This window comes from Babylonia areolata, chromosome 33, assembly GCF_041734735.1.
Source record: "Babylonia areolata isolate BAREFJ2019XMU chromosome 33, ASM4173473v1, whole genome shotgun sequence".
Lineage (NCBI taxonomy): Eukaryota > Metazoa > Mollusca > Gastropoda > Neogastropoda > Buccinidae > Babylonia > Babylonia areolata.
This window is the reverse complement of record NC_134908.1, coordinates 6,762,328-6,774,827: the sequence shown is the minus strand read 5'-3', so window position 1 is coordinate 6,774,827 and position 12,500 is coordinate 6,762,328. Positions and strand designations below refer to the sequence as shown.

At 41.8% G+C, this 12,500-nt stretch overlaps 1 protein-coding gene across 1 annotated transcript in view; it reads right to left on the bottom strand.

The window, feature by feature from the left end:
* The window catches only part of LOC143277077 (rho GTPase-activating protein 18-like), a 46,018-nt gene that overhangs the window by 20,986 nt on the left and 12,532 nt on the right, over nucleotides 1-12,500 (bottom strand). The window contains exons 3-4 of the mRNA XM_076581816.1: nucleotides 6,542-6,607; nucleotides 5,071-5,249 (exon numbers count right to left, since the gene is read on the bottom strand). Coding sequence (XP_076437931.1) covers nucleotides 5,071-5,249; nucleotides 6,542-6,607 — 245 coding nt within the window. The remainder of the gene's footprint in view (nucleotides 1-5,070; nucleotides 5,250-6,541; nucleotides 6,608-12,500) is intronic.

The following is a 12,500-nucleotide window of genomic DNA, read 5'->3' as shown; positions in this document are numbered from 1 at the left end:
GTATACACACGAAGGGGGTTCAGGCACTGGCAGGTCTGCACATATGTTGACCTGGGAGATCGTAAAAATCTCCACCCTTTACCCACCAGGCGCCGTCACCATGATTCGAACCCAGGACTCTCAGATCGGAAGTCCAACACTTTAACCATTCGGCTATGGCGCCCGTCTAATGACGTCTGAAATACGCCTCTTTTTCTAGTAAAGTATGTCAAGTTTCTTACCAGAAAAATGTTACTTTTCATACTAAATTATGTCACTTTTCAATTCAGTTGGGCCCAGAGAGGCTAAACGATGATGTCGATCCAGGGGGTTTGAAAAGACGTCTCTGTTGTTAGCAAATTCTTATCGCCAAGCATAACACACCAAGCCATATCAGAACTGAAAAGCTAAAAATAAGTTCTGTATAACCTTGAAAAACAACAACAGCAAAAACCCAAACGCACAAACAAAAGAATCAAAAAAAAAAAAAAAAGTGGGAGTGTAGTGTAGTGTAGTGTAGCATAGTGTAGTGTAGTGTGGTGTAGTGTGGTGTGGTGTAGTGCAGTGCAGTGCAGTGCAGTGCAGTGCAGTGCAGTGTATTGTAGTGTAGTGTGGTGGAGTAGTGTATTGTAATGTAGTGTAGCACAGTGTAGTGTAGTGTAGTGCAGTGTAGTCTAGTGCAGTGTAGTGCAGTGCAGTTAAGTGCAGTGCAGTGTAATAGTGTAGTGTAGTGTAGTGTAGTGCAGTGCAGTGCAATGGTGTAGTGTAGTGTAGTGTAGTGTAGTGTAGTGTAGTGTAGTGTAGTGCAGTGTAATGTGATGTAGTGTAGTGTAGTGTAGTGTAGCACAGTGTAGTGTAGTGTAGTGCAGTGTAGTCTAGTGCAGTGTAGTGCAGTGCAGTCAAGTGCAGTGCAGTGTAATGGTGTAGTGTAATGTAGTGCAATACAGTACAGTTAAGTGCAGTGCAGTGCAGTGTAGTGTAGTGTAGTATAGTGTACTGTAGAGTACTATAGAATATTGTAGACTACTGTAGTGTAGTGTAGTGTAGTGTAGTGTAGTGTAGTGTAATTCAGTGCATTGTTGTGCAGTGCAGTGCAGTGTAGTGCAGTGCAGTGCAGTACAGTGTAGTGCAGTGTAGTGTAGTGCAATGCAGTGTAGTGTGGTGCAGCGTAGTGTTGTGTAGTGTAGTGTAGTGTAGTGCAGTGTGGAATTCTGTAGTGCAGTGTAAGGAAGAGTCGTGTAGTGTGGAGTACTGTAGTGTAGTGCAGTGTAGTGTAGAGTAGTGTTGTGTATAATACTGTAGTGCAGTGCAAGGTAGAGTCATGTAGTGTGGAGTACTGTAGTGTAGTGCAGTGTAGTGTAGAGTAGTGTTGTGTATAATACTGTAGTGCAGTGCAAGGTAGAGTCATGTAGTGTGGAGTACTGTAGTGTAGTGCAGTGTAGTGTAGAGTAGTGTTGTGTAGAATACTGTAGTGCAGTGTAAGGTAGAGTCCTGTAGTGTGGAGTACTGTAGTGTAGTGCAGTGTAGTGTAGTATAAGGTAGAGTCATGTAGTGTGGAGTACTGTAGTGTAGTGCAGTGTAGAGCAGTGTTGTGTAGAATACTGTAGTGCAGTGTAAGGAAGAGTCGCGTAGTGTGGAGTACTGTAGTGTAGTGCAGTGTAGTGTAGAGTAGTGATGTGTAGAATATTGTAGTGCAGTGCAGTGCAGTGCAGTGCAGTGCAGTGTAGTGTACAGTAGTGTGGTGTGGAATACTGTAGTGCAGTATAAGGTAGAGTATTGTAGTGTGGAGTACTGTAGTGCAGTGCAGTGAAGTGCAGTGCTGTGTGGTGAAGTGTAGAGTAGTCCAGTGTAGTGTAGCGGTTCAGTGTAGTGCAAAGCAACATTGTGTAACGCAGTGAAATGTAGCATACCGTAGCATAATACAGCAAGCCAAGAACAGTCTAGCATAGCACAGTACAAGACAACAATCTTTTTTTTTTTTTCCACATAAAGATCCAAATTCTTTCTAAAAAATAATAATGATGGTAGGTCAGTCAAACTTCAATACTGTTGCTGAGGTTAAAGAAAACAAAAGAAAGGAAGAAAGAAAGAAAGAAAGAGAAACATACTAATAAATCAATTCAAAACTGACATTCAGCCACTCGTTAATTCCTGCCACCAACACCTCACAGCACACCACATACCCTGCACCTGCTTTTGTATGTACATGCACACACACAAACACACAAAGCGTGCACACGTACGCATGCGCACACTCACACACACACAGAGGTTTACTCACAGTCTTGTTTCCATCTAATATCACTCACACTGAAAAGAGGTTAAAACTATTGAAACAAACACGACGTCAACCAAAGTAGTGTAATCATTTCTTCTCTTTGTTACTAAAATTTTGTGTCACTGTTAGCATTTGTTCTTTCATTTGTACACCTTCACTCTGTAGATGTGTATGTATACAATTGTGTGTAAATTCATATGTGCTGAGGGTGAGTGAGTGTGTGTGCACACAGATGTGCAGGCATGCGCATGTTTGGACTGTGTGTGTGCGAGAGAGAGAGAGAGAGAGAGAGAGAGAGAGAGAGAGAGAGAGAGAGAGAGAGTGTGCACGCGTGGGTGTGCCCTTGTTTAAGATATACAAAGCATCGTTCTATTCTTACATGGGTTTGCAAATGAGTATTTTTCAATCTTTTTTCTGTCATCATAAAGTACGTATCTGCTGCGTAGTTATGCTCAACACAAGTATATTCTTAAAAAACAATACAGTAAGGGTCTTAACTCTTTCCATACGACAGCGAAAGAGACGACGTTAACAGCGTTTCACCCCAATTACCATCATCAAAATATTGCAAGCGGAAGGCTCTTATACTGAAGACGTGAATGTTGACAAAGAATACCACAATTCTGACGACGGAAGCTAAAGGTTGGGTCATTCAGACACCCACTGGACATCCGAGGGGTCTGTGTAGAGGAGAAGAGAGGACTGGCCGCACGGAGTGAGTTAAAACAAAATGACAACACCCCTCCCCCCCCACACACAGAAACAAACAACAACAACAACAACACACAGCAGAAAGCAGTTTCCATGTTAGTTGAACTCTGCCATGACGGGCGCAATAGCCGAGTGGTTAAAGCGTTGGACTGTCAATCTGAGGGTCCCGGGTTCGAATCACGGTGACAGCGCCTGGTGGGTAAAGGGTGGAGATTTTTACAATCTCCCGGGTCAACATATGTACAGACCTGCTAGTGCCTGAACCCCCTTCGTGTGTATATGCAAGCAGAAGATCAAATACGGCACGTTAAAGATCCTGTAATCCATGTCAGCGTTCGGTGGGTTATGGAAACAAGAACATACCCAGCATGCACACCCCCGAAAACGGAGTATGGCTGCCTACATGGCGGGGTAAAAACGGTCATACACGTAAAAGCCCACTCGTGTGCATACGAGTGAACGCAGAAGAAGAACTCTGCCGCAAGACATGGATCACTCAACCACCTAGCCCCCATGATCTGCATCGCCCCCTCCACTCCCAACAAAAAGCCACACAAGTCCGCCTCCCTTGAAATTCCTGTCACACACACACACCCTATCCACTCTGCATACCTGTGGTCTGCTAGCTCGGGTGATAGAGAGAGACTCTACCTGTCTGAAAGCGTACCTGTAGTCTGTAACGGCATGCTTTCATGAGTGTTTTCATGGTTTCATTATATAGGCCTATCAATATCATCATCATCCTTTCTCATCATTTAATTACAGGCCTATCATTTATAATCATCATCATCATTGTTTTCATAATCATTATCATCATAACTCTAGCTACCACAGACTATTATCTTCATCACAGTTGTTGTTGTCATTATGACATGTGTGGGAGTGACCTGATTTTTGTGATATTGTAAAAAAAAAAAAAATGTTCCTCCCACACTGCAAAAAACTTGTGAAATGCAGGAAAGAATTCCCAACCACATCATTACAACAACATCATGGTCACCAGCACACACAAAAGAGGTGTTGGAGTGATGGCCTGGAGGTAACGTGTCCGCCTAGAGAGTGAGAGAATCTGAGTGCACCAGCTCGAATCACACCGGCAGTCGCCAGTATTTTCTCCCCCCTCTACTAGACCTTGAGTGGTGGTCTGGGCGCTAGTCATTCGGATGACATGATAAATTGAGGTCCCGTGTGCAACATGCATTTGGCGCATGTAAAAGAACCCATGGCAACAAAGGGGATCCCCATGGCAAAATTCTGCAGGAAAATCCACTTCCACAGAAAACAAAAAATTGCATGCAGGAAAAACAGAAAAAGAATAATGGGTGGCGCTATCAGTGTAGCGACTTGCTCTCCCCACAGCCCGAGTTTCACACAGAGAAATCTGTTGTGACAAAAAGAGTTATACAATACAATACAATGTTGTCGAGCATGCATACAAAACAGGACAAAAATCCTCCGCCCCCACCCCACCCCTCCATTATCATTACAACAACATCATAGTCACAAGCACACACCAAAGAAACGTTGTCGGACACGGTGCGTATAACACAGGAAAAGAACTCCCCACCCACATTAACACAAGAGAGGCAAGGCCTTCAAGACTCACTTGTGATAAATTAAGTCCCCTAGCATTAATTACAAATTAATTTCCCTTTTTTACTTCTGCACCAAAACATTTGCAAAATAAATAAAAATTCCATGCTTAGCAAAAGAAGTTCCTGTTTGAACAAAAAATGATAATATTGACTCCTCTTGTTGTTGTGTCAGAATAAGAGGTCAAAGTGCCAAGTTTAGAGAATACAAAAAAATATAAATATAACAGTAAATGCAGTTTGCATATAATCAGGCTTCTTTTTTTATTTTTTATTTTTTTTGTGCCCATCCAAGAGGTGCAATATTGTTTTAAAGAAGATGACTGAAAAGAACTGAATTTTTCCTATTTTTATGCCAAATTTGGTGTCAACTGACAAAGTATTTGCAGAGAAAATGTCAATATTAAAGTTTACCATGGACACACACACACACACACAAGTGAGTCAACAAAAACCATCATCACCATGGCAACAGTAACCAAGCATACACACACACACACACACACACACCGGGGAGCTGTTGTCGGGCGTGGGGAAGATGTCCTTGACGTGCAGGTGCTTGGTGGCCCCGCGTTTCCTGCGCATGGTGGTGGTGAGGGTGTTGACCCGCCGCCTCACCGCCTCCGCCTGTCGTCCGGTCAGCGAGGACATCACCGCCTCCAGCTCATCGTCGCTCATGTCCTGCCCCTCTGTCACCCACACACATCAGTATCAGTTTCAGTTTCAGTTTCAGTAGCTCAAGGAGGCGTCACTGCGTTCGGTCAAATCCATATACACACCACCACATCTGCCAAGCAGATGTCTGACCAGCAACGTAACCCAACGCACTTACACACATCACTAAGGGCGTGGGGTGTTGAGGGGGTAGGGGCAGGTTAAGTTACTGTAGGTTTAGTGACGGGCGCAATAACTGAGTGGTTGAAGCGTTGGGACTTTCAATCCGAGGGTCCTGGGTTCGAATCTCGGTAACGGCGCCTGGTGGGTAAAGGGTGGAGATTTTTCCCGATCTCCCTGGGTCAACATATGTGCAGACCTGCTAGTGCCTGAACCTTCCTCATGTGTATATGCACGCAGAGGATAAAATAAACACATTAAATCCATGTCAGCCTTCGGTAGGCTATGGAAACAAGAACATACCTAGCATGCAGCCCCCCCAAAAAAACGTAGTACAGCTGCCTACATGGTGGGGTAAATAAACAAAAAGGTCATACATGTAAAATGTTACATGTCTGTCTGAGTTTTACATGTCTGTCTGAGTATTTGTGCGTGTGACTAAAACCTGATTGAATGATACAGTTAACAATGACGAGCGCCCAACAGCAGCTATCAGTTGGCTCTACCCACGTAGGCAGCCTGTTGTACAAATGACTTCATGTTTGTAAAGCGCTTAAGCTTGATTTCTGACCAAGGATAGGCACTATATAAGTATCCATATAATAATAATAATAATAATAATAATACTGGTAGTCATCATTATTTATGACAAAGTAATAACGATAGTTACATTAGTAATGATGATGAATGATTACTCAGGTAAGTAGTAATTGTAGTAATCAGTAATGACGCAGTAGCTTCTGATGACTGAGATAAGTACTGAAGATAATAATGCTAATAAGTGATGATGATGATGATGATGATGATGATGATACTGATAGTAATTACAACAATATAATAATAATAATGATAATGGTAATAACACCAACAATAGCACTTTTAACAACACCAAATGATGATGATAATGATGATAATGAGTAATAAACATTTACAGTAAAATAATCATTACAATAATTATGACATTGCCTACTAAGGACACCACCTACTACGCCCACTACTGATGACAATAATCATAACAATAATAATCAGATACAGTAGTAGTAATAATAACAATAATTATGATAATACTATAACAATAAAATAAAGTAATAATGTAATATTAATAACTCCCCTGCCTCCCTCCACACTGAAATGTGCACAAACTTACCGGTGACCTTCCGGACAATGAAATCGTAGCCAGCGTCCTTTAACCACTGGGCCTCCTGTTCCCCCTCTGCAAATCCAACGATAAGATGAAATACACTGAAGGCACACATCCACGCATTGACAATTTACACCACACATTTTTTTTCTATTTTTATACTTCTGCAAATCCAGTAAGTTGAAATACAATGAAGGCACAAGTCTGTCTCTAACAATGTATCCAATACACTGACAATTAAACCACACCTTTTTTACTACCTTTATTCTTAAGCAAATCCAGTAAATTTGAATACAGTGAAGCACACAACTGTCTCTAAAATGCACGCAATACATTGACATTTACACCACACCTTTCATATTCTGCAAATCCAGTAATAAGCTGAAATACAATAAAGTTACCCAACCATCCATAAATATATATCCGGTACATTGACATTTACACCACGCCTTTTGTCTTCAATCTAGTTATGCTGAAATACACTGAAGTCACACATTTGTCTTTAAAAGCGTATCCAATGCATTGACATTTACAACACAGCTTTTGTCTTCTGCAAATCCAGTAATAAGTTGGAATGCATTGAAGTCACGCAACTGTCTAAAAATGTATCCAATACATTGACATTAAAACCACACCACTTCTTTCTTCTGCAAATCCAGTAAGCTGAAATATGCTTAAGTCACACATGTGTTAAAAGATTTATCCGTAACATTGTACTTTAAAATAATACACCCCCTTTTTTTCCTTCTTTTTTCAGTTGATGCTAATGGTCTATTCAGTATTTAAAAACCACCATGAGTTAGATTTGGTGGTTGATAAGGCATAATTCCTCCAACTAAGGTACAGTATTTAAAAACTATTAAGCCAGTTTCAAAATTACGCCATGTTTACTTTAAGGTAATTTCAACAAATGTGCAGAAGTACTGATCACCTAAGTGCTGGAGTAGCTTGCGTTAAAGTTTGAACACACACAACGATGGGCGCAACAGCCGAGTGGTTAAAGCGTTGGACTGTCAATCTGAGGGTCCTGGGTTCAAATCACGGTGACAGCGCCTGGTGGGTAAAGGGTGGAGATTTTTACGATCTCCCAGGTCAACATATGTGCAGACCTGCTAGTACCTGAACCCCCTTCATGTGTATATGCAAGCAGATGATCAAATACGCACGTTAAAGATACCTGTAATCCATGTCAGCGTTCGGTGGGTTATGGAAACAAGAACATACCAAGCATGCACACCCCTGAAAACGGAGTATGGCTGCCTACATGGCGGGGTAAAAATGGTCATACACGTAAAAGACCACTTGTGTGCATACGAGTGAACGTGGGAGTTGCAGCCCATGAACGAAGGAGGGAGGAGGAGAACACACACAAAACACACACACACACATCTATCCCTTCCTGCATTCAAGTCTGCCACAAAATGCTCAGCGAGGATCATCATTTGAATACTCATGAAAGGTTTCAAAACATGTATTTGACAAGATCACAGTACATCCCATTTCAGGAATCAACCAATACTATTCAAATAACCTAGAGATGCAACAAAAGATGAAAAAAACATGGGTGGTGGGGATGGGCGTAGGAGCGGAGGGGGGGTGGGGGGCGTGGATCATCAATTTATACTGTAGTGCTTGGACATGATTTGTCACTTGGTAATGCTTTTACAATGTTAAAATACTCTGCCTTCTGGTAGAGAAAAAAAAAAGGAAGAAGAGACAGACAGACAGACAGTGTAAGAGATCAAATCAGAAAGAGGGAGGAAGAAAGAAGACAGAGACAGTGACAGTCAGATAGAGTGAGAGTGAAAATGGAAGGAAGGAAGGAAGGAAGAAAGATAGAAAGAAAGAAAGAAAAAAAAGCAAGCAAGCAAGCAACAACCCCCCCCCCCCCATTACCTGCCCCCCTGATCCCCCCCCTCCACACACACACACACATACACACAACAACAACACACAAAAAAATAACCTTGACAAATGCTTGAAAAACAAGTTGAAACAAAAGTCACAAATCTTGGCAGAAACTGAGAAATTACATCAAAGTGATTGGCCATTTCCGGAGGAGCATTAATTTAAATACATAAATGTAAATGAATAAATACACATACACACACATTATATATATATATATATATATATATATATATAGAGAGAGAGAGAGAGAGAGAGAGAGAGAGAGAGAGAGAGAGAGAGAGAGACAGACAGACAGACAGACAGACAGACAGACAGACAGAGACAGACAGATATTAATGCCTGCATGTCAACTGCTATAGATCTACACATGAACATTCAACAACAACATCTAGCATGGACAGTGAACAGTTTCCATACTCCACCCCCACCCCACCCCCACCAAGAAAACTCCCACCCCCCTGCACCCCTCCCCCATAGCTCCTCCCCACACCCTCCCATGCCCCCCCCTCACCCCCCTTTTCTCCCTTCCCCTAGTTGGCTCAGGATCATCTCTTTCTTCCCAGCCCTAATACCACCCACGGCCTTGACTGACTGTATGACAAACTGCCGTGCTGTTGTCAAGTGATACATACATATATCCTCAAGCAAACACATCAGAACTAATCCTCCCACAATCACACCCCCACACAGTGAAACGGCAACCACCACGCATGTGTGTGTGTGTGTGTGTGTCTATATATATATACACGGGGTACACACTAAGGTTCTGTCCCTGGCTATTCACGTGGGTGGAAGTGACCGATTTAAATAATATCAAAATGTTTGCTGCCCTCAGGTCTAGGGGCCGCCTAACCGAAGTGCGTATCTTAGTTAATGCTGAAAGAAAGGAAAATAAACCAAAAAAAACCATTCACCATAATCATATAATGCTAGTCTCTTTCTGTATTAATATCTGTATAATATGGAAATACCACTACCAATTAAACCCCCCCAACTCTTTTCATATAGCTAAAAAAAATATATACATGTACTAACTTGTGCTTCAAAAGCAAGAATATTAATAAATCAACATGATTACCACTCCTCAATCAAAACTGACCACCTCAACAACCAACCAACACCTCAAACAGTAATTATTAACCCACTGACTGCCGGGAATAAAACAGCAGAAAGTCGTGTTTCAAGTCACAAATCAATATCCAGTGCAATCAGCCAAATACTGAGAAAATGGTCTGGAGATACACACCACTCCAGATCAAATGTGTTTATTTTCAGCCTTCCAGAGACGGGCGCAACAGCCGAGTGGTTAAAGCGTTGGACTTTCAATCGGAGGGTCCCGGGTTCGAATCACGGTGACAGTGCCTGGTGGGTAAAGGGTGGAGACTTTTCCGATCTCCCAGGTCAACATATGTGCAGACCTGCTAGTGCCTGAACCCTCCTTGTGTGTATACGCAAGCAGAAGATCAAATACGCACGTTAAAGATCCTGTAATCCATGTCAGCGTTCGGTGGGTTATGGAAACAAGAACATACCCCAGCATGCACACCCCCGAAAGCGGAGTATGGCTGCCTACACAGCAGGGTAAAAACGGTCATACACATAAAAGCCCACTCGTGTGCATACGAGTGAACGTGGGAGTTGCAGCCCATGAATGCAGAAGAAGAAGAAGAAGAAGCCTTCCAGAGATACATCCCTTCTTTCGATGATGTCAGTGATGTCACTATGGACTAAGCGCTACTTCCTAAGGCTTTTAGAGGAATATCAATAATATTAACAGTTCGGTTTCAGTTTCAGTAGCTCAAGGAGGCGTCACTGCGTTCGGACAAATCCATATAAGCTACACCACATCTGCCAAGCAGATGCCTGACCAGCAGCGTAACACAACGTGCTTAGTCAGGCCTTGAGAATAATATTAACAGCCTGGTATAAATATTGGAAATAATGATAAATGTGATAAGACAAAGAAAAACTCCCCACTGCAATAGGAATTCATCGATGGCTTAGTCTTCTGTGAAGGACAATGACTCTCAAACTAGGAGACAAGATAACAATGGCTCTTAGTGCTCCAGCTTTCAAAGGACTAGTTCAGTAGCTGGCTTTAACTTTCAACTCTCTCCATACAAACAGCGAAAGAGACGACGTTAACAGCGTTTCAGCCCAATTACCATCATCAAAATATTGCAAGCGGAAGGTTCTTATACTGAAGACGTGAATGTTGACAAAGAATACCACAATTCTGACGACGGAAGCTAAAGGTTGGGTCATTCAGACACCCAGTGGACATCCGAGGGGTCTGTGTAGAGGAGAAGAGAGGACTGGCCATACGGAGTGAGTTAAGGGACCATCCCAGTGCCAACTTTCCAAAAGCCCTCTTGACTGAGAGAGTGGAGATGTAATGTGGGCAAGACACTCTCCTCTATAATCAAAGCTGAGGTTAATTGCATACCACGCGAGTTACGGCTTTGTAAGGTTGGTAATATGTCTGTGATTGGGGATGAGTTTCATTTTATAATGGAATGTCCCAATAATAACCTCCATGCAGCTTTATGGGCCACCATGAGGTTGTGTAACATCAATGCCAACCTGACCCGAGTGATACAGAACCTCTACGACAAAGCCACCAGCGCAGTCTACTTCAACAGTAACATAGGGGACTGGTTCAGAACCACAGTCGGAGTGAGGCAAGGCTGTTTGCTCTCACCAACTCTCTTCAACATCTTCCTGGAAAGAATCATGACTGATGCACTTGAAGACCACAAAGGAACAGTCAACATGTCTGTGATTGGGGATGAGTTTCATTTTATAATGGAATGTCCCAATAATGATCAGTTACGAAATAGTTATGTTCCTAAAAAATACTTGTCTCCGAAATCGGTTTTTAATTTCTGTAATATGCTCAAAAGAGGCAAAAAAAAAAAGTCACTTTAGCTGTAAGATGATTAGATTTGCAAATGTTGCCCAGCTACACTTTTGGAGTTAAAGACATTTGTGTTTTCTCAACTTTTATGTGACATTGTTGTGTATTTGGAAATGTTTGTTCTGGGCATGAAAAGATTATTTTGCAGTAATCCTCCATACTCCAATAGGAGTGAAAGGATAACTAAAACTTGAAACTTGATGGTCACAGGCGGACAAAGCAATCATACATGGAATACATACATACATACATGGTCCAGACAGTGAGGATGTAACTTGGTCAAGACACTCATCATCACTATGATCAAAGTCCAACCTGGATAGTCCAGACAGCGGCTGCCTTCACTCCTACTCTGATGGTCATATCATACATTGTATGTATACATGTATACATGGCTCAGTGACTGGAAATTTAACTTGGTCAAGACACCTCTCCACTATTGTCAAATTCTAGTCCAGATAATTGGGACAGCAGTTGCCTCCTCTGCTGAACAGTTCACAAATATACATACATACACACACACATGGTCAAGAGAGTGGGGATATAACTTGGGCAAGACATACTCCACTGTAATCAAATTTTAGTCTAGAAAGTTGGGACAGCAGTTGCCTCCTCTGCTGAACAGTTCTGATGGTCACAGTCGGACACAAATATCATACATACACACACACACACATGGTCAAGAGAGTGGGGATATAACTTGGGCAAGACATACTCCACTGTAATCAAATTTTAGTCTGGAGTGTTAGGACAGCAACTGCCTCCTCTGCTGTTCTGATGGTCAGAGTCAGACATAACTATCATACATAATAATAATATCAACAACAATAATGATAATAATAAATATATAATCATTATGATAATAATAAGTATTATTATAATCATAACGATAAAGTAAAAAACAAAAACAAAAAAAACCCACCAAAAAACAACAACTATCAATAAACAAACGCAAATGAATAATACATGACATACTTTTATTTTTTATCAGATAGATCAATAAATAAATCTTTATCTGCCTATGTGACAGAGTGAGTTTCGAATGCCTGTGGCCAGAGGAAGAACGAGAAATATTTTTTGTACATTTAGAATACCTGTATGAATGTGAAAATGTTTTACACATGGTAAGTGTGGGTG